This window comes from Carcharodon carcharias, chromosome 6, assembly GCF_017639515.1.
Source record: "Carcharodon carcharias isolate sCarCar2 chromosome 6, sCarCar2.pri, whole genome shotgun sequence".
Classification (NCBI taxonomy): Eukaryota; Metazoa; Chordata; class Chondrichthyes; order Lamniformes; family Lamnidae; genus Carcharodon; species Carcharodon carcharias.
Genome location: NC_054472.1, coordinates 187134671 through 187155471, shown reverse-complemented (window position 1 = coordinate 187155471; position 20801 = coordinate 187134671). Strand labels below are relative to the sequence as shown.

General features: G+C 44.5%; 1 protein-coding gene across 1 annotated transcript in view; it reads right to left on the bottom strand.

Annotated features, from left to right (window-relative positions):
• Positions 1 to 6982: 6982 nt before the first annotated feature.
• LOC121278750 overlaps positions 6983 to 20801 on the bottom strand; it is a 77227-nt gene continuing 63408 nt past the window's right edge. Inside the window, exon 5 of the mRNA XM_041189145.1 lies at positions 6983 to 7181. Coding sequence (XP_041045079.1) covers positions 7023 to 7181 — 159 coding nt within the window. The 3' untranslated portion in view covers positions 6983 to 7022. The remainder of the gene's footprint in view (positions 7182 to 20801) is intronic.

Below are 20801 nucleotides of genomic sequence, written 5' to 3'. Positions count from 1 at the left end.
CGGTTCTGCTCAGTTTACTGCCTCCGCTACCCTCACCAGGAGAAGCAACGTGTGAATGGATGGATGGGTGGCTGGAGGCACATAAATCTAAACTTCTGTTTGAGCTACCTCAGTAATGGCATTGTTAATGAAATTACATGTTAATTACTGACATAAAATAAGGCGCTGTAAAAGTTTTCCATTAAGAATGTTGACAGGTAGTCTCCTCTCAATGGACACTCTCTTTTAAACACATTGCTAGCGAGTGAAGATCATTGTGACTTTAGAAATACTGAATATTGGGCAACATTCACAGATATTAAAGGGTAAGATTCTATGATAAAACTTTGCAAAATGGGATTTTGTACAATTTGACAGAGAAGTGGGAAAACAAATTATGCCAGAGTGCTGGCCCTTGTCCTGCTATTAACACATTCTGCTTTCCTACCTTTATGCCACTATCAGCACCTTCTTTAGTCTTCAACACTGCCATGAACACTTCCTTTGTCTTGTGCCCATGACATCTTTGTCAATCTCTCCTTAGCCCTCACCTATCCCTGACCTCCTATCCTGCTCTAGCCGCCCCCCACCCTTACACAGTATAAAATCCATCACATCTCTACCTCTCTTCAGCTCTGAAGAAGGGTCATGCGGACTCTTTCTCTTTCCATAGATGCTGCCAGACCTGCTGAGCTTTTCCAACATTTTCTGTTTTGGTTAAAGGATCCGCAGTATTTTGCTTTTAACCTATAATGCTTATTTTCTCTGCCAAGGATTATCAGCTCTGCATCGCGCTCGCATATAAAATCAGTGCTGGCAATGTTACCCAAAATGTTCAATCAAATGAAACATTTATTAAGAATATGTCGTGACTATGACAGAATAATAACTTGTTACACATCTTTGGAGTCTTTACAAAGTGCAGAGTTTGTTGCTGGTTCCTAAAAATGGCAATTGTTGGGTCTGCATTGCTACAGCAGAGTAAGTGGAAGAATCTTCCAAGTACCATTTTATTGACTGTGAATGATATACTACGTTCCTGGCCGGTTTTCAAATTCAAAATTGAAATAGTGAATATAATATAGTTTTGGTGTAGTTTAGGAGAAAAAGGAAAGCAATTATAAATCTATGAAAGTGCATGGTCTGGCCACTCAGAAAATCAGTTCTAGACCCACAGTATTTTGGCATGCCTGTTGCTTTACAGTTGGAATGTTAGATAATGATACACAATTAAGTCATTGTCATGTCCTGGCATATTCAGGTACAGAAGCTTTGCATTTGCTGAGACATACACACCAAAAAAAAAGGAAACTAAAGCCCAAGCAGACAATTTTCACTCGGCGGAGAATACCTTAAGTTAAGGAGAGTTTAGCTGAAACTCTGCCAAACTTAATGCTCGGATCCTGTCATCGTAAGGTTTTCTGATGTGGAGTTAGTGTGCATTTCATTAAACTGAGCTCAACTTACAACGCTTAATGAATAAAAAAAAGACTAAACTTGCTGCTCAAAAACACCTTTGAATGCTTTCCAGAAACATCGGTATTTCATACTCGACAAACATAAGCATACATCCATTTTCACTGAAAGGAATTCTGAAACATAGATTGCAGAACTATTTTAGAAAATTACTCAGTTATGTCTACACAATTCTTTCCAACAAAAGAAAAAGGCAATTAATTTTGACAAGGGAGGGTGGTGTAAATCTGAAAGGCTGGTGTGATTGGTGTCCAACAGTTACACTGAAAACCTCACAGCAGCGAATGCACAACAGGACCGATAGCTATCAGAATCTCCTTTACCCAGAGCGTGTTGAGGATGTGTAACTCACTACCACAGGGAGTTGTGAAGGTATTTAAGGGGAAGCTAGATAAGTGCACAATGGAGAACGGAATAGAAGGAGATGCTGACAGGGTTGGATGAATTCAATTGGGAATTGGTTCATGTGGAGTGGAAGCACCAGCATGGACCAGTTGGACTGATTTCTCGGCTAAATATTCTCTATAAATCAATGCACTGCGTTACTCTCCCATGTTGGGCTGATAGTGGTAAGATGTGATTTAATGACACTGGAGCCAATTTTCTAATAAACCCATTTTTTTCAAGTTCAAAGTATATGCTATACCCAAAAATGACCATACATTACAATATGCAAAAGGCAAGACTTAAGTTTAAAGATAATCGATGAACGTGAAAATTGTGACACCAACGCTGACCTATTTTCCTCTTTGTACAGAAGTACATCAAAAATGGTCAAAAACAGTCTTGTACAATAATCAGTTTAACGTAAATAGAGCATTCTTCTAATACTACTTTCAATTAATTTGACTGATACATTTTAAGTCATTAATTTCAGACACTAAGTATCAGCTTAAGCTGTAATTACTGTAGAAAACCACAGTTCTGATCGAATTGCAATTTACTGCAATGCAATGGTAGAGCTCCAGTGCATGGTTCCGCTCAAGGTACAATATACCTTAAGAGTTTGCAATCTGCAGAGGTTTAAACCTCTGGATCAGCCAGTCCATTTTGACAACAGAGGGGGCTGGTGTAAATCTGAAAAGCTGTGGTGTAATTTGTGTCCAACAGTTACACTGATAACCTCACAGCAGCGAATATGCAATGGGACTGATAGCCAGCAGAATCTCATCCTATAAGCACAACCCAGGTTTCCTGGCTGCCTGTGTAAAATGCATTTCAACAGGATTCTGCTGGCTTGACAAGAATGTTGTATAAAAGGCGCCTTCAATTCAGTGACCGACGCAGTTCGGTTCCCACTCTTCAGAGGAATCCAAGCCCAAATCCAGCAAGGAATTCAGGAGAAGGATTTGGCGAGGGGGCACAAGAGATTTACTAGGATGGTCCCAAGGAGGAAGGGTTCCAGTTATGTGGATAGAGTGGAAAAGGCTAGAGTTGTCCTCCTTAGAGCAGCAAAGGCTAAGAGGAGATTTGGTATAGGCATTTAGTATCATGAATAGTTTAGATGAGAGTAAATAAACAGATACTGTTCCCCATGGCTGAAGGCTCAATATCCAGAGGGTACAGGTTTAAGGTGATTAGCAAAAGAACCAGAGACGACATGTGGATAAACCTTTCCAGGCAACAAGTAGTAACGATTTGGACAACATGACAGGGTGACAAGGGAATTGGGTAAATACTTGAAGGAGAAAGTAATTGCAGGGATATGGTGGAAGAACAGGGGAGTGGGACGAACTGGATTGCTCTTTGAAAGAGCCATTGCAGACTTTATGGACCAGATGGCCTCCAATGTTGTACCTTTCCATGATCTCAATTGCAGTCAGGCTGGAAGGAAGCCAACCGGACATTCATTCACAGGTAATGTCAGGAAGCACTTCTTCACAAAAAGCATGGTGGAAATCTGGCACCGTCTCCCCCATAAACCTGTCGAGGCTGTGGTATCAATTAAAAATTTCAAAACTGAGACTGATAGGTTTTTGCTAGGTGAGGTTAAGAGTTAGGACCATAGAAAAGTTACAGCACAGAAGAAGGCCATTCAGCCCATCTTGTCCATGCCAGCCCGAGGACACCCAGGTGCCCTTTCTAATCCCACCTTCCTGCACCCGGACCGGACCATAGCCCTGCAGCTTACAGCACTTAAGGTGCAGATCCAGGTACTTTTTAAAAGAGTTTAAAGATTCTGCCTCTACCACCAACTTGGGCAGCGAATTCCAGACACCCACTACCCTCTGCGTAAAAAAGTCCTTCCTCTTGTCCCCCCTACGCCTTCTGCCACTTACCTTGAAGTTATGGAACTAAGATGGGTATGTGGAGTTTAGATACAAGATCAGCCACGATCTAGCTGAATAGTGGGACAGCCTCAGCAGGGCTGAATGGTCTGCCCCTGCTCCTATTTCACCAGAGGGAAGTGGCTGGGTTGTGGTGGAATGAAGAATCACAAAAGGCTCATTAGTTCATCTCCTTGTGCTCAGTTATTGACTGATCTGCTGGTCTGATTGCTCGTTGAGTGAATGAGGGAGACTAAAGATGGGATGCAGGGAAGAAAGAAATTTTTTTGAAAGATGTAACGAATCATAAGGTTCAGTGCATACACTCAATTAAAAGAATTTTGTATTTATAGAGCTACTTCTCATGACCTCAGGATGTCTGAATGAAGACTGCAGCCAATGAAGTAATTTTGAAACGTTGTCACGTAAGGAAGTAATATACTCGCTCATAGCAATAATCCAGGAGAGGATCTTTACCCTGCATACTTTGTCTCAAACATTTCTTAAAATGAATTCTGTATGCAAATGAAGAAATAACATTTCCTTGTCCAAAGTGTACTTACAGAATCATAGAGCACAAGTGACCTATTTGGTCCCATCCATGGATTTAATCTGAATAAAGGTTCCTACATCTAGTTTGTACTTTTTGTTGACTGCTTTCAAGCAAACACAGGTCAGCTGGAGAAGCTGAGGTTTACCCTTTCTCTCCCCTTATTCTTCCATAGGATGTGGGTGTGACCAGCAAGGGCAGTGTTTGTTGCCCATCCTTAATTGCCCCCTGAACTGATTGGCTTACTAGGCCCATTCTCAGGGGGCTGTTAAGAGTCAGCCACATTGCTGTGGGTCTGGAGTCACATGTAGGCCAGACCAGGTAAAGGCAGATTTCCGAGGTGGGTTTTTACAACAATCAATGATGGTTGCTATGGTCAGTTGCCTAGCTTTATAGTTCCAGATTTAAATTCCACCAGCCACCGTGGCGGGATTTGAACCTATGCCCCCAGAGAATTAGCCTGGTCCTCTGGATGACTAACCCAGTGACATTCCCACTAAACTACCATCTTCTCCTGAGAGCCAAGAGGAGATTTGACATAGGTGCTTAAAATCATTCGGGATTCAGATGAAGTCAATAAAGGGAAACTGTTTCCAATAGATAAAGGTGACCTGCTTTTTTACGCACTGAGTGGTTATGATTTAGAATTCGCCATCTGAAAGGGTGGTGGGTACAGGATTCAAAAATAATGCAGGACTTAGGGAAGAGGGGCTGGGGGTCGAACTAACTGAATGGCTCTTCAAAAGAGTGGAAGACCTCCTTCTGTGTTGCACTATTCTATGAAACTAAGTTAGACTACCTGATGTCCCCACTAAGGCAGTTGAATGAGGGAGCTGCCCTTCGAATTATGTTCAAGGAAGTTTCGCCACAAGCTGTAGAAGGAATTGCAGCTCGTTGGGGATGTACTTTTGATATAGAAATTTACGCCTCCCCACAGCTTGATTCTTTACACACATTGCTTCCTTATCTATTTGGCTACATTTCAAGCCCAGTGTCAACTGTGCCTTAGTTGGTAAACACTCTCACCTCTAAGTCACAGGTTCAAGCCCCACCCTGGAGACCGGAGCATGAAGATCAAGGCTGACATCCCAGCGTAGTTCAGAGGGAATGCTGCACTGCTGGAGGTGCCTTCTTTCAGATCAGATGTTAAATCGAGGAACCATCTGCCTGTGTGGGCAGATGAAAAAGATCCTGTGGCACTATTTTGAAGAAGAGCCGGAGTTCTATTTATCCCTCAGCTGACATCACAAAAACAGATTTATGTGGTTGTTATCATATTTCTGTTTGTGGGAGCTTGCTGCATGCATATTGACTATATTTCAACAGTGACCACACTTCAAAAGTGCTTCATTGGCTGAAAAGCGCTATATAAATGCAAGCCTTTCTTTTAATCCCTGGTATAGCTTTAAATGAAAGCTATAAAAGACTGAAAGGCTGGTGTATCATTGGAATTTCAATCCTTTGTTCCCGAGAATGCCACGTCTTCAGCACCGTGGATCAAGGCTACATAATCGCCGAGTGCTTCAGGGCATGACTCTTTGGAAAGCAGCAGTTTGGTGGGGGAGACCAGAGGTCAGGTGGAAGGCTGAATTTACACAATTTTCGATCGCGCTCTCTAGTGTCAACTTCTACTGAGTGTGAAATTGAGCGGGATGTAAAATCAGTGCAGACCCTCTCCCAATTCCACCAATGGGTGCGTTAGGTTCAAATCATGTCCCCCCCCAATTGTGTGTATTAACAAACCTTATTTGACTGAAATAGCAGAATATTGAGGCAGGGCTCCTACTATGCTGTAATAAAGACTTCTGTGCATCAAATAGCAAAAGCTTACTTGTATCTGGATATTCTAGGACAAAACAATGAGATCTGAAAGCAACTTTAAAAAGTAAAAAAAATTATTTTCTACACATTAAAATTCAATAAATTGGGAACTGCTATTAGCAAAGAAAATGCAACAACAAGCCTCAAGCAGTTAAATCTTGAGACCTGGATGAGATCGGTGATATTTTCCAAGATGACATTTACCCCAACTGATTCCCTTTAGGCAGAAAGCAGTCGAGCATTTATTACTGCAGCTACAAAAACATGACCCATAAAAACATCCGGAACGGGAGGAGTGGGCCATTCGGCCCCTCGAGCCTTCTCTGCCAGGCTGATCTGATCATGGCCCCGATTCCGCTTCCCTGACTGCATCCCCCCACCCCCCTCCCCCTCCCCCACCGATAACCCTCGGAAAAATCCAGGACCCATTTCCCACTTCCAGCTTCGGATGGGCTAATGCTCCTGAAAGCGATTTATACACGTTTCCCTGGCTTTGTCGAAACGCGCAGCGAGCAAACCGTTCTATTCCGAGGTTTTCCAAATTGACAAAATAGAAAATTATATTTTTTTTTAAAAAAGAGGTTTCAGGAATGGACAGCTTCAAACGCAAAGATTTCTGTTCTGGGTCGGGGGGGGGGAAGAATGTTGCCTGAAGACATGCCAAGTCACTTTCATGAACAAAAAAAAAAGCCTCTTCCAACAAAATGATAAATATTTCATAGATGTCCCACAAGCTTCAACAGTGGATTTAGATGCAGTCTCTGGAAATGGCATGTTGCCATATCCAGTTTGGTGACCAACAGTTAATATCTTTAACCAAATGCACAGGAAATGTGTTTTTTTTTAATTAATTTATTTTTTTTATAATTTTTTTTTAATTTTTGCTCTCTTCTCTCTCTCTCTCTTTCTCTCGACGTGTTTGTGTCCGTTCAGTCCAGTGGTTCCTGTTTTATTCGAATGACAGGTGGCACACGGGATAATCGCCTGATTTCCCGCTTCAGTACATATTCGCTAAACTGGGAAGAGTCAACGCCACCGCCACTGGAGCCAACGATTTCAAATCCCTTCAGCTGTAATCGTTCCAAGACCTGCCGAAGGAAATTAAGAGATGTGAAGCACACAACCGCATTAAATTTACATGTCCTCATCGCGCCAGAGAAACGCTGCAGATCTCAAAGCCAGCTTTCCGTCGCCAGGGCCACCACTACAGCTCCAGGCCACCCAAAAGATTGGCTTATGTTAACAATTTCTATTATTCATTCAATGTTTGGGAAAGTCGTCATCTTAAACTGACTTTTGGCAAATCACAGAATATAATGAATCCAAGCTGCTATTTTTGTAACAGAAAGAGAAAAAACACCCTTCCAAGGCATCACAAGACACTTTTTGATGCATTTCCCCTGAGATGAACAGCAAATATCACAAACCTCAACTAATACGGGACTATTTTGGCTAAGACCTCTAAATTGGCCACTGAAGGCTTCCCTGAATTCATTAGTAATTGGCTCCTTTGGGAAGGAGAGGGTGATTGTACAGTATTTGGGAAGTGCTGCCTGACAGGACAGTGGAAGCAGATTAAAAAGGATCTGAAGAAGGGGTCACACGGACTTGAAATACTAGCTCCGTTTCTCTCTCTTCACAGTTGCTGCCAGACCTGCTGAGTTTTTCCAGGATTTTCTGTTTTTTTTTTCAGATTTCCAGCATCCGCAGTGTTCTGCTTTTATGTTACTGATGAAGCAGATTCAATAGTAGCTCTCAAAAGGGAGCTGGGTAAATATTTGTAGGGCAAACAAACTGCAGAGATCTGGGGAAAGGGTGGGAGTGGATCTGATTAGATTACTCTTCGAAAGAGCTGGCGCACACTCAATCAGCCGGAGAGCATTTTTTTTTGAAAGTTTGTTCATGGGATGTGGGCATCCCTGGCTAAGTGAGCTGCCTTCTTGAACCACTGCAGTCCACGTGGTGTAGGTACACCCACAGTGCTGTTAGGGAGGGAGTTCCAGGATTTTGACCCAGCGACAGTGAAGGAACGGCCGATATATTTCCAAGTCAGGATGGTGAGTGATTTGGAGGGGAGCTTGCAGATGGTGGTGTTCCCATGTGTCTGCTGCCCTTGCCCTTCTAGATGGTAGCAGTCATGGGTTTGGAAGGTGCTGCTGAAGGAGCTTTGGCGAGTTGCTGCAGTGCATCTTGTCGATGGTACATACACTGCCGCTACTGTGCGTCGGTCGTGGAGGGAGTGAATGTTTAAGGTGGTGGATGGGATGTTTGTCGAGATTCTTGTGTGCTATTGAAGCCACATTCATTCATGCAAGTCGAGAGTGTTGGGAGAGGTGGTGGCGTATTGACAATGGCACCAGATCAGTAACTCAGAGGCCCAGGCTAATTTTTATTTTATTCGTTCATGGGATGTGGGTGTCACTGGCTAGGCCAGCCAACACTTATTGCCCATCTCGAATTGCCCTTACACCCACAGTGCTGTAAGGGAGGCGGGGTTCCAGGTCGACAAGGCTGAGTTTGCTATTGTCGCTTCCAGTGCCTAGGTCGATGCCAGGCGGTCCGTCTGGTTTCATTCCTTTTAGACTCTATAGCTGGTTGATACAACAGAGCGGCTTGCTAGGCCATTTCAAAGGGCATTTGAGAGCCAACCACATTGCTTTGGATCTGGAGACACAAGAAGCTCCATGGATTACCCAGCATCGACTTTGGCAGCAGAAACAATAACAGCAAACTCAGCCCTGTTGACTCTGCAAAGTCCTCCACATTAACACCTGGGGGTTTGTGCCAAAATTGGGCGAGCTGTCTCACAGACTAGTCAAGCAACAGCCTGACATAGTCACCCTCACGGAATCATACTTTACAAACAATGTCCGAGACACCACCATCTCCCACCGACAGGACAGACCCACCTGAGGTGGTGACACAGTGATATACAGTCGGGAGGGAATTGCCCTGGGAGTCCTCAACATCGACTCCGGACCCCATGAAGTCTCATGACAACAGGTCAAACATGGGCAAGGAAACCATTATTAGTATTCAGTCATGAGATATGGGCTTCTGGCTTTGCAGGCTGGCCTAGTTGCCCTTGAGAAGGAGGTGGTAGCAACTGAGTGGTTTGCTAGACCATTTCAGAGGGCATTTTTTAAAGAGTCAATGACATTGTTGTGGGTCTGGAGTCACATCTAGGCCTTGACCAGATAAGGACAGCAGATTTCCTTCCCTAAAGGGCATTAATGAACAACAATCTAATTATCATTAGACTTTTAAGTCCAGATTTTTTTAAATTCAAATTTCACCATCTGCCTTTGTGGGATGTGAACCCAGGTCCCCAGAGCATTACCCTGGCTCGATGGATTACTAGTCCAGCGACAATGCCACTGTGCCATCGCCTCCCCTGATTACCTCATCTTCACCAACCAGCCTGTCACAAATGCATCTGTCCATGACAGTATCGGTAAGAGTGACCACCGCACAGTCACTGTGGAGACGAAGTCCCGTCTTCACGTTGAGGAAACCCTCCATCGTGTTGTGTGGCACTACCACCGTGCTAAATGGGCTAGATTTCAAACAGATCTAGCAAAAGAAAACTGGGCATCCATGAGGCATTGTGGGCCATCAGCAGCAGCAGAATTATATACAACCACAATCTGTAACCTCATGACCTGGCATATCCCCAACTCTACCATTACCACCAAGCCAGGGCATCAATCCTGGTTCAGTGAAGAGTGCAAAAGCCAGGAGCAGCACCAGGCATACCTAAAAAATGAGGTGTCAATCTGGTGAAGCTATAGCACAGGACTACCTGTGTGCCAAACAGCATAAGCAGCAAGTGATAGAGCTAATCGATCCCACAACCAACGGGTCAGATCTAGTATCTGCAGTCCTGCCACATTCAGTTGTGAATGGTGGTGGGCAAATAAACAACTCACTGGAGGAGGAGGCTCCACAAATATCCCCATCCTCAATGATGGAGGAGCCCAGAACATCAGTGCAAAAGATAAGGCTGAAGCATTTGCAACAATCTTCAGCCAGAAGTGTCAAGTGGATGATCCATCTCAGCCTCCTCCAGAGGCCCCCTGCAGAAGATGCCAGTCTTCAGCTAATTTGATTCACTCCACATGACATCAACAAAAACCTGAAGGCACTGGACACTGCAAAGGATATGGAACCTGACAAAATTCCAGCAACAATACTGAAGACCTGTGCTCCAGAACTTGCCGCGCCACTAGTTCCAATGCAGCTACAAAACCTGCATCTAACTGGCTATGTGGAAAATTGCCCAGGTATGTCCTGTACACAAAAAGCAGGACAAATCCAACTCGGCCAGTGACCACCCCATCAATCCACTCTCGATCATCAGTAAAGTGATGAAATGGGTCATCAACAGTGCTATCAAGCGGCACTTACTCAGCAATAACCTGCTCACTGACACTCAGTTTGGGTTTTGCCAGAAGGTCTCATCTCCTGACCTCATTACAGCCTTGGTTCAAACTTGGCCAAAAATGCTGAACTCAAGAGGCGAGGCAAGAGTGACTGGTCTTAACATCAAGTCTGCATTAGACAGAGTGTGGCATCAAGGAGCCCCAGCAAGACTGGAGTCAATGGAAAGGTTCTCCAGTGGTTGGAGCCATACCTAGCACAAAGGAAGATGGTTGTGGTTGTTGGAGGTCAATTATTTCAATCCCAGGACATCACTGCAGGAGTTCCTCAGGGTAGTGTCTGAGGCACAACCATCTTCATACTTCACCGCAGGCCTGACCTGCTCTTGTAGTCACAGTACTGGTTGTGGCTGGTGCAGTTCAGTTTCAGGTCAAAGGTAATCCCCAGGATGTTGATAGTGGGGGTTTCAGTGATGGTAATGCCATTGAATGTCAAGGGGATATGGTTAGATCCTCTCTTGTTGGAGATGGTCATTGCCTGGCACTTGAGAGGTGCGAATGTAACTTGCCACTTGTCAGCCTAAGCCTGGATATTGTCCAGGTCTTGCTGCATTTGGACGTGGACTGCTTCAGTATCTGAGGAGTCGCGAATGGTGCTGAACATTGTGCAATCATCAGCGAACATCCCCACTTCTGACCTTATGATGGAAGGAAGGTCATTGATGAAGCAACGGAAGATGGTTGGGCCTAGGACACTACCCTAAGGTAGTGCACTGCAGTGATTTCCTGGGATTCAGTTGATTGATTTCCAAAAGCCACAACCATCTTCCTTTGTGCTAGGTATGACTCCAACCAGTGGAGAGTTTTCCCCGATTCCCATTGACTCCAGTTTTGCTCGGGCTCCTTGATGCCACACTCGGGTCAAATGCTGCCTTGATGTCAAGGCCAGTTATTCTCACCACCCCTCGGGTGCTCAGCTCTTTTGTCCATGTTTAGACCAAGGCTGTGATGAGGTCAGGGGGTGAGTGACCCTGGCGGAACCCAAACTGAGTGTCAGTGAGCAAGTTATTGCTGTGTAAGTGCTGCTTGATACCCTCTCGATGACATAGAATTTCATAATTGCTGCAGTCCAGAAGGGAGTCATTTGTCCCATCGTAAATGCACTGGCTCTCGGAACAAGCATTTCACTTAGTTCCCTTCTCTCCATAACCCTGCATAGTCTTCCTTTTCAGATAACGGTCTAATTTCCTTTGCAATACCTCGATTGCACCTGCCTCAACCACACTGTCAGGCAGTGAATTCCAGACCCTAAATGCTCGCTGTGTGAAGAAGTCTTTTCTCATTTCACCTTTACCTCTTTTGCCAATTACTTGAAATCTGTGCCCTTTCATTCTCAATCCTTTCATGAGTGGGAACAGTTTCTCCCTATCTGCTCCGTCCAGACCCCTCATGGTTTTGAACACCTCTATCAAATCTCCTCTTAGCCTTATCTTCTCCAAGGAAAACAGTCCTAACTTCTCTGATCCATCTTCACAACTGAAGTTCCTTATCCCTGGAACTGTTCTTGTGAATCTTTTCTGCACTCTCTCCAATGCCTTCACCTCCTTCCTAAATTCGGTGCCCAGAACTGGAAGTAATCCTCCAGCTGAGGCTGAAATTTTTTTTTATAGAAGTTCAACTTAACCCCCTTGCTCTTGTACTCCATGCCCCTATTAATCAAGCCTAAGATACTGTTGGCTTTATTAACTGCTCTCTCAACCTGTCCTGCTACCTTCAATGACTTATGCACATATACACCCAGGTCCCTCTGCTCCTGCACCCCCTTTAGCGATGTACCCCTTATTTTATGTTGTCTCTCCATGTTCTTTTCACAAAAATGAATCACTTCCCACTGCTCTGCGTTGAGTTTCATTTGCCGTTTGTCTGCCCATTCCACCGACGTGTTGATGTCCTTTTGAAGTTCTACACTATCCTCCTCATGGTTCACATGCTTCCAAGTTCTGTATGGTCTGCAAATTTTGAAATTGTGCCCTGTACACCAAGGTCCAGGTCATTAATATATATCCAGAAATCGAGGGTTCCAAATTGACCCTTGGGGAACTCTGCTCCAAACATTCCTCCTGCCCAAAAAACATACATTAACCACTACTCACTGTTTCCTGTCAGCTAATTTTGTATCCGTGTTGTTTCTGACCCTTTTATCCCATGAGCTATAACTTTTCTCACAAGTTTGTTGTGTGGCACTGTATCAAATGCCTTTTGGAAGTCCATGCACACACCACATCGACAGCATTGCCTTCATCAATTCTCTCTGTTATCTCTTCAAAAAACTCCAGCGAGTTAGTTGAACATGATTTTCCCTTAAGAAATCCACGCTGATTTCATTTTATTAACCCGCATTCATCCATATGATGACTAATTTTGCCCCTAATTATTGTTTCTAGAAGTTTCCCTACCCTACATGATTTTGCTGAAGATTGAGAGTAGACTGATGGGGCAGTAATTGGCCGGGTTAGATTTGTCCTGCTTTCTGGACATACCTGGGCAATTTTCCACTTTGTTGGGTAGGTGCCAGTGTTGTGGCTGTACTGGAATATTGTCAGGGCCCATTGTCTTTGCAGTATCCAGTGCCTTCAGCTGCTTTTTGATATGTGGAGTGAATCGAATTGGCTGAAGACTGGCATGTGTGATGCTGGGGTACTCAAGAGGAGGCCCAGATGGATCATCTACTTGGCACTTCTGGCTGAAGACTGTTGCAAATGCTTCAGCCTTACCTTTTGCTGGGCTCCCCCATCATTGGGGATGGGGATATTTATGGAGCCTCCTCCTCCAGTGAGTTGGTTAATTGTCCACCACCATTCACGACTGGATGTGGCAGGACTGCAGAGCTTAGATCTGATCCGTTGGTTACAGGATCACTTAGCTCTGTCTATCACTTGCTGCTTCTGCTGTTTGGCACACAAGTAATCCTGTGTTATAGCTTCACCAGGTTGACACTTCATTTTCATGTATGCCTGGTGCTGCTCCTGGCATGCCCTCCTGCACTCTTCATTGAACCAGGGTTGATTCCTTGGCTTGGTTGGAATGGGAGTGTTGGGGATATGCAGGGCTATGAGGTTACAGATTGTGGTATATGCAATGCTGCTGCTGATGTCCCACAGTGCCTCATGGACGCCCAGATATTGATCCTGAGATGAGCTTCTGACTACATAGCCACGACATCACAAAGACTGCCTCTGTAACATCTCCCGACTCTACTCTCCCACTGCTGTCGAAACCCTTATTCTATGCTATACCTCCAAGACTTGACTATTCCCATGGGTGCCCTCCCAACCTCAAAACCTTGGACGATCCAAATCCTGTTGCCCATGTCCTAACTTGCGCCAAGTACTGTTCACCCATCATTCCTTGTTTGATGACCTACATTGGCCCTTGGTTAAGCAATGCCACAACTTTAAGATTCTCATCCATTTCAAATCCCTTCGTGTCCTTGTCCTTCTCTGTCTCTGTTATCCCCTCCAGCCCGACAACTCTCTGGGATCAGAATCACAGACTTGTTACGGTGCAAAAGGAGGCCATTCGGCCCATTGTGTCTGCAACACCAACTCGCTGCCTAAGTTGGTGGGTGAGGCTGAAACGCTCAACACATTTACAAGGTACCTGGATCTGCATCTGAAGTGCTGGAACCTGCAAGGCTCCCGACCAGGCGCTGGAACATGGGATTAAAATGGCCGGCTAATTTTTTTCTCTTTTTTGGCGGGTGCAGACATGATGGGCTGAATGGCCTCTTTCTGGACCGTAACTTTTCTATGGTTCTACAATGGAGTGTGAGAGAAGATGATGATCTAATTTGACTGTAAACCCAGTGATTGACAGGGAAAGTAATATGAAACTTGATTAAAAACCGGTGAAGAATTTAAACCTAAGAGATGTCCTCTGGGTCTTCACACACTTGCAGCACAACTGCACTGAGATAAAAGCAGAAAATCTAGGAAAACTCAGAAGGTTTGGCAGCATCTGTGGGGCGAGAAACAGAGCTGACAGCATCTGTGGAGCGAGAAACAGAGTTAATGTTTTGAGTCTGTATGACCCTTCTTCAGAGCTAAAGTGAGGTAGAAACATGACAGAATTTATACAGTTTAAGGGCATGGAGCAGGTGAAAGTGGATAGAAGGTCAGCGATATGCGGGGGTTAAGAAGAGATTGACAAAGTTGTCATGAATAGAAAGACAAAGGGAGTGTTAATTGTAGTGGTAAGGACTAAAGGAGGTGCTAATAGTAGCATAAAGGTAAGAAAGCAGAATGTGTTAATAGCGGAACACTGGTCAGGGTTCTTTGAAATAACAATATGGAACAAGTAACAGATGGGTCTTTTGGGGGTGGGGGAGGGAGCGGTGGTTGGGGAAAAAAGGATAGAAAAGGGGATAAAGGGGGGATAAAACAATGATAGGTAAAAATAAAAACGAGTAGATAAAAAAAAAAATATTTTAAAAAGGGATAAAAAGAAAGGGTGAAGCAAGAGGAGCGAGTACATGGTCTGAAGTTGTTGAACTCAACGTCAAGTCCGGAAGGCTGTAAAGTGCCTATCCGGAAGGTGAGGTGCTGTCCCTTCAGTTGTGGCACTGAGATGCTGAAGTGCATTTGATCACTTCCCAATTTTAAAACAGTTTTTATAGTTTGCGTACTTGGGTATCAAATGAGCATAACCCTTAACAGTCGTTTGATAGCACAGAAATTGAGTATTTCTGAAAAAGCGATAAGCTATTGAACCTTTTTGTTTGTACTCATCAGGTCAGACGCAAGAATATCAAATTTTAAAGGGAACAATGATTTATACTGCATGAGAAAAGGGGTGCTGGTTGGTTGGCAAGTCGACTCTGATTGGTCAAGGCATTGTCATGGAGAATCTGCCAGGGAACTATTGTGCCCCCATGCTTTTGTTGAATTCGAAAGAAGCGCAATGCCTGGACATGTTCCTTCTGCCTGGAGAGGACAGGATCCTGTATATGAATGGCAAGCACAAGTGAGCCACATTGTCAGCACACCAGAGTCCTGGAGGACTCCAGAACAGAAAAAGGCCCTTCAGCCCATCAAGTCTGGGCCGGTCAAACAAATATCTAACTATTCTAATCCCATTTTCCAGCACTAGGCCCATAGCCTCGTTTGCCATGGCATCGCAAGTGCACATCCAAACACTTCTTAAATGTTATGAGGGCTTCTGCCTCAACCACCCTTTCAGGCAGTGAGTTCCAGATTCCAACCACCCTCTGGGTGAAAAAATTCTTCCTCACATCCCCTCTAAACCTCCTGCCCCTTACCTTAAATCTATGTCCCCTGGTTATTGATCCCTCCACCAAGGGGAAAAGTTCCTTCCTGTCTACCCTATCCATGCCCCATATAATTTGATATTATGGCATTGCCCTTCTTTCCAATTAAACAAAAGCATGGGGCACAAAAGTTCCCTGGTACATTCTCCATGACAACGCCTCAACCAATCACAACCGATAATCTTAAATTAGTTGTTAGATTCTTAGCAGACTCGGGGCTGTTTAACAAGTGCTAACCAAGTGTAGGATCACACCGAATGGTGGACATTATGTTCTGAGTTTTGCAAGCACAGGTTGGTTGAACACGGTCAGTACTCTGCCTACTGCGAACAGCAGAAGGGACGTGCTGTTTGACACGACCCACTAGTGACTGGGACATACTGCCTATGTATCCTGACCACACAGGCACTGAAATTCACACGCCATATTACTCATTTGTGTGATAGGCAGAATGTCTTTTTGGCTCAATGGCAGCATCCTGTTAGTGGAAAACACCACTCGTGTTGCTACTGAATATGTTAAAAACTTACCTAAATGTTTGGGAAATATTCTTGCTGACCAAGAAAGCTAAATAGATTCCAAGTACAAAGTACTCAGAAGTTTCTTGGGGGCGGGGGCGGATGTGGGAAAATTGCACCAATTCTTCTAATTCAAATCCTCATTCCATTTACATAGAATTCACAGCATAGAAACCGACCAACACAAAAACAGACCATTCGGGCCCAACTGGTCCACACTGGTGTTTACGCCACAATTGACCATCGCCCTCCCTACTTCATTGCACCCAATCAGCACAATCAATCCATGCGAACATACGAATTAGAAGGAGTAGGCCACTCGGCCCTCAAGCCTGCTCCGCCATTCAATAAGATGACGGCTAATCCGAATGTCACCTCAGCCCCGCATTCCTGACTACTCCCAATAACCTTTCACCCCCTTGTTAGTCAAGAATCCATCTACCTCTGCCTTTAAAATATTCAAAGATTCTGCTTCCATTGCCTTTTGAGGACAAGAGTTCCAAAGACTCAAGAGAAAAAATTTCTCCTTATCTCTGTCTTAAATGGGCAACTCTTTACTTTTAAACAGTAACGCCCTAGTTCTCAAATTCATCAGCAATTGTCCTGTTGAGAATTACTGGGCAAAAGCAATCCAAAATCCAGTCCAGTAATTTTCCATTTTTACTTCAACAACCAGATAACCCTCTTGCCCTGAATTTGGGGATGGGGGATGTTATGAGGTGGTGGGGGGAGGGTTGGGAGACTGATTCTTCTGTAGCTCTGATTTGCTTTTTCAGCTCAGACCGATTCCATGTGCTGGTGAAAACCGCTCTTCGGAGAGAGGCTCTTCAATGAAGGTGAGGAAGCTACTCAGTTGGACACTTGTGGTGGCACCGCACAGGGAGGCCGTTGTTTAAAGGACGATGATGTAGCTTTGAAGACCTGGGAATATTTCTCAATGGGTCCTCAAATTGGCCCCAGGTCTTCAAAAGGCCTGTCTTTATGGAGCAACATCACTTCTTCTCTAGAAAAGAGAAGGCTGGGAAGGGCAGACGCTTGAATTAAATTCTGAAAGGTATTCCAAAGAATAGAGATAGGGAAGATGCTCCTGCTTGGGAAGCTTTTGGCCATAAATATAAGGAGGCACTGTAAAATCCTGAAGGAAATTCAGGGGGGACTTCTTTATACAGAGTGATGAGAAAAATGGAACTCGCTACCATAGTGAGTAGTTGAGGCGAAAAGTATAGATACACTCAAGCTAAGTGCACAAAGGAGAAAGGAATTGAAGGTTGCGTCAGTGGGATGGGATGAAGTAAAGTTGGCGGAAACTCCATGTGAAGCATAAACACCAACTTAGACCATTTGAGGCAAATGGGTTGTTTCTGTGCTGTATCTCCAATGTAATTCTACATGTTATCGGACATCTCAGCCCAAATGCTGTCTCAGCTGCCAGTTCTACAGCCGATTCTCTCCGACGAGCGAGGGGCAGATAACCCTAGTGGGGGTGGGGTGGGTGGGAATCAAAATAGGCTAAAAGGTAGAGATAAAACAATGGATGGAAATACATTTAAAAATAATGGAAATAGGTGGGAAAAGAAAAATATATATAAATTATTGGAAAATGGGGGATCGGAAAGGGGGTGGGGAAGGAAAAGAGAGTATATGATCTAAAGTTGTTGAACTCAATATTCAGTCCGGAAGGCTGTAAAGTGCCTAGTCGGAAGATGAGGTGCTGTTCCTCCAGTTTGCGTTGAGTTGCACTGGAACAATGCAGCAAGCCAATGACAGAAATGTGAGCATGAGAGCAGGGTGGAGTGTTGAAATGGCAAGCGACAGGGAGGTCTGGGTCATGCTTGTGGACAGACCGAAGGTGTTCCGCAAAGCAGTCACCCAGTCTGCGTTTGGTCTCTCCAGTGTAGAGGAAACCACATTGGGAGCAGCGAATGCAGTAGGCTAAATTGAGGGAAGTGCAAGTGAAATGCTGCTTCCACCTTTAATGTCCCCATTAGCACATTTCTTAGATAATATCACCACCGTCAACACCTTTGTCCTTTTGTCTATGACATCTTTTGGTTATCTCCACCTATCACTGGCCCTCTATCCAGCTCTACCTGTCCCACCCCCCCTTAAACCAGCTTATATTTCACCTCTTTTCTATTTTTCCTTAGTTCTGATGAAGAGTCATTCGGACTCTAAACGTTAACTGTATCCCTCTCCACAGAGGCTGTCAGACCTGCTGAGCTTTTCCGGGTATTTTTGTTTTTGTTCTAGATTTCCAGCATCTGCAGTATTTTGTTTTTAACTGATGTTAGGCTAACTGGTCTGTAATTCTATGTTTTTTCTCTCCCTCCTTTTTTAAATAGTGGGGTTACATTTGCCACCCTCCAATCTGTAGGAACTGCTCCAGAGTCTATAGAATTTTGGAAGATGACCACCAATGCATCCAATAATTCCAGGGCCACTTCCTTTAGTGCTCTGGGATGTAGATTATCAGGCCCTGGGGATTTTTCAACCTTTAACCCCATTAATTTCTCTAGCACCATTTTTTTTTACTAATACTGATTTTCTTCAATTCCTCCCTCTCACTAGACCCTTGGTTCCCCAACAGTTCTGGGAAGTTATGCGTCCCCTGTTGTGAAGACAGAAACAAAATATGTGTTCAGTTCTTCTGCCATTTCTTTGTTCCCCATTATAATTTCCCCCATTTCTGACTGTAAGGGACCCACACTTGTCTTTGCTAATCTTTTTCTCTTCACGTATTTATAGATGCTTTTACAGTCAGTTTTTATGTTCCCTGCAAGTTTACTCTCATACTCCATTTTCCCCTTTTTGATCAATCTTTTTGTCCACTTTTACTGAATTCTAAACTGTTCCCAATCCTCAGGCTTGCTGCTTTTTCTGGCAATTTTATACATCTCCTCTTTGGATCTAATTCTACCCTTAATTTCTTTTGTAATCCATGGTTGAGCCACCTTTCCTGTTTTGCTTTTGCGCCAGACAGGAATGAATAATTGCTGTAACTCAAGCATACGTTCCTTAAATATTAGCCATTACCTATCCACTGTCAACCCTTTCAGTAAGGTTCCCCAATCCATCATTGCCAACTCGCGTCTCACATCCTCGTAGTTCCCTTTATTTAGATCCAAGACCCTAGTTTCGGATTCAACTTCAACGACATAGGCAGGACAAGAAACAAGATTGTGCATAGTCAGTATGAGGAGCTAAGCACCAAAGAAACAGTCAGAACCTCAAAGGTTCTGGAATTTTACCTGAGCCATGTGCAAATGAATGTGTGGTTCAAAGACTGGCATGGGAGAAGTGGGCTCCGGTTCCTGGGGCACTGGCACCAGTATTGGGAAAAGCAAGGGCTATACCATTGGGATGGTCTACACCTGAGCCGTGCTGGGACCAGTGATCTAGTGAGCTGCATAACTGAACTGCTCAGTTTGGGTTCCGCCAGGGCCACTCAACTCCTGACCTCATTACAGCCTTGGTTCAAACATGGACAAACGAGCTGAACTCCCAAGGTGAGGTGAGAGTGACTGCCCTCGACATCAAGGCAGCATTTGACCGAGTGTGGCATCAAGGAGCCCTAGATAAACTGGAGTCAATGGGAATCAGGGGGAAAACTCTCCGCTGGTTGGAGTCATATCCAGCACAAAGAAAGATGCTTGTGGTTGTTGGAAGTCAATCACCTCAGTTCTAGGACATCACTGCAGGAGTTCCTCAGGGTAGTGTCCTCGACCCAACCATCTTCAGCTGCTTCATCAATGACCTTCCTTCCATCATAAGGTCAGAAGTGGGGATGTTTACTGATGATTGCACAATGTTCAGCATAATTCATGGCTCCTCAGATACTGAAACAGTCCATGTCCAAATGCAGCAAGACCTGGACAATATCCAGGCTTGGGCTGATAAGTCACAAGTAACATTCACGCTACAGGAGTGCCAGGCAATGACCATCTCCTACAAGAGAGAATCTAACCATTGTCTATTGACATTCAATGGCATTACCGTCACTGAATTCCCCACTATCAACAACCTGGAGTGGGGGTTACCATTGACCAGAAACTGAACTGGACCAACCATATAAATACTGTGGCTATAAGGGCAGGTTAGAGGCTCAGAATCCCATGGTGAGTAACTCACCTCCTGACATCCCGAAGCCTGTCCACCATCTACAAGGCACAAATCAGGAGTGTGATGGAATACTCCCCAGTTGGCTGAATGAGTGCAGCTCCAACAACACTCAAGAAGCTTAACACTGTCCAGGACAAACCAGCTGCTTGATTGACACCCCTTCCACAAACATTCACTTCTTTCACCACCGACACACAGTAGCAGCAGTGTGTACCATCTACAAGGTGCGCTTCAGAGACTCCTTAGGCAGCACCTTCCACGACTACTATTATCTAGAAGGACAAAGGCAGCAGACACATGGGAACGCCACCACCTGCAAGTTTCCCTCCAAGCCACTCACCATCCTGATTGGAAATATATCGGCCG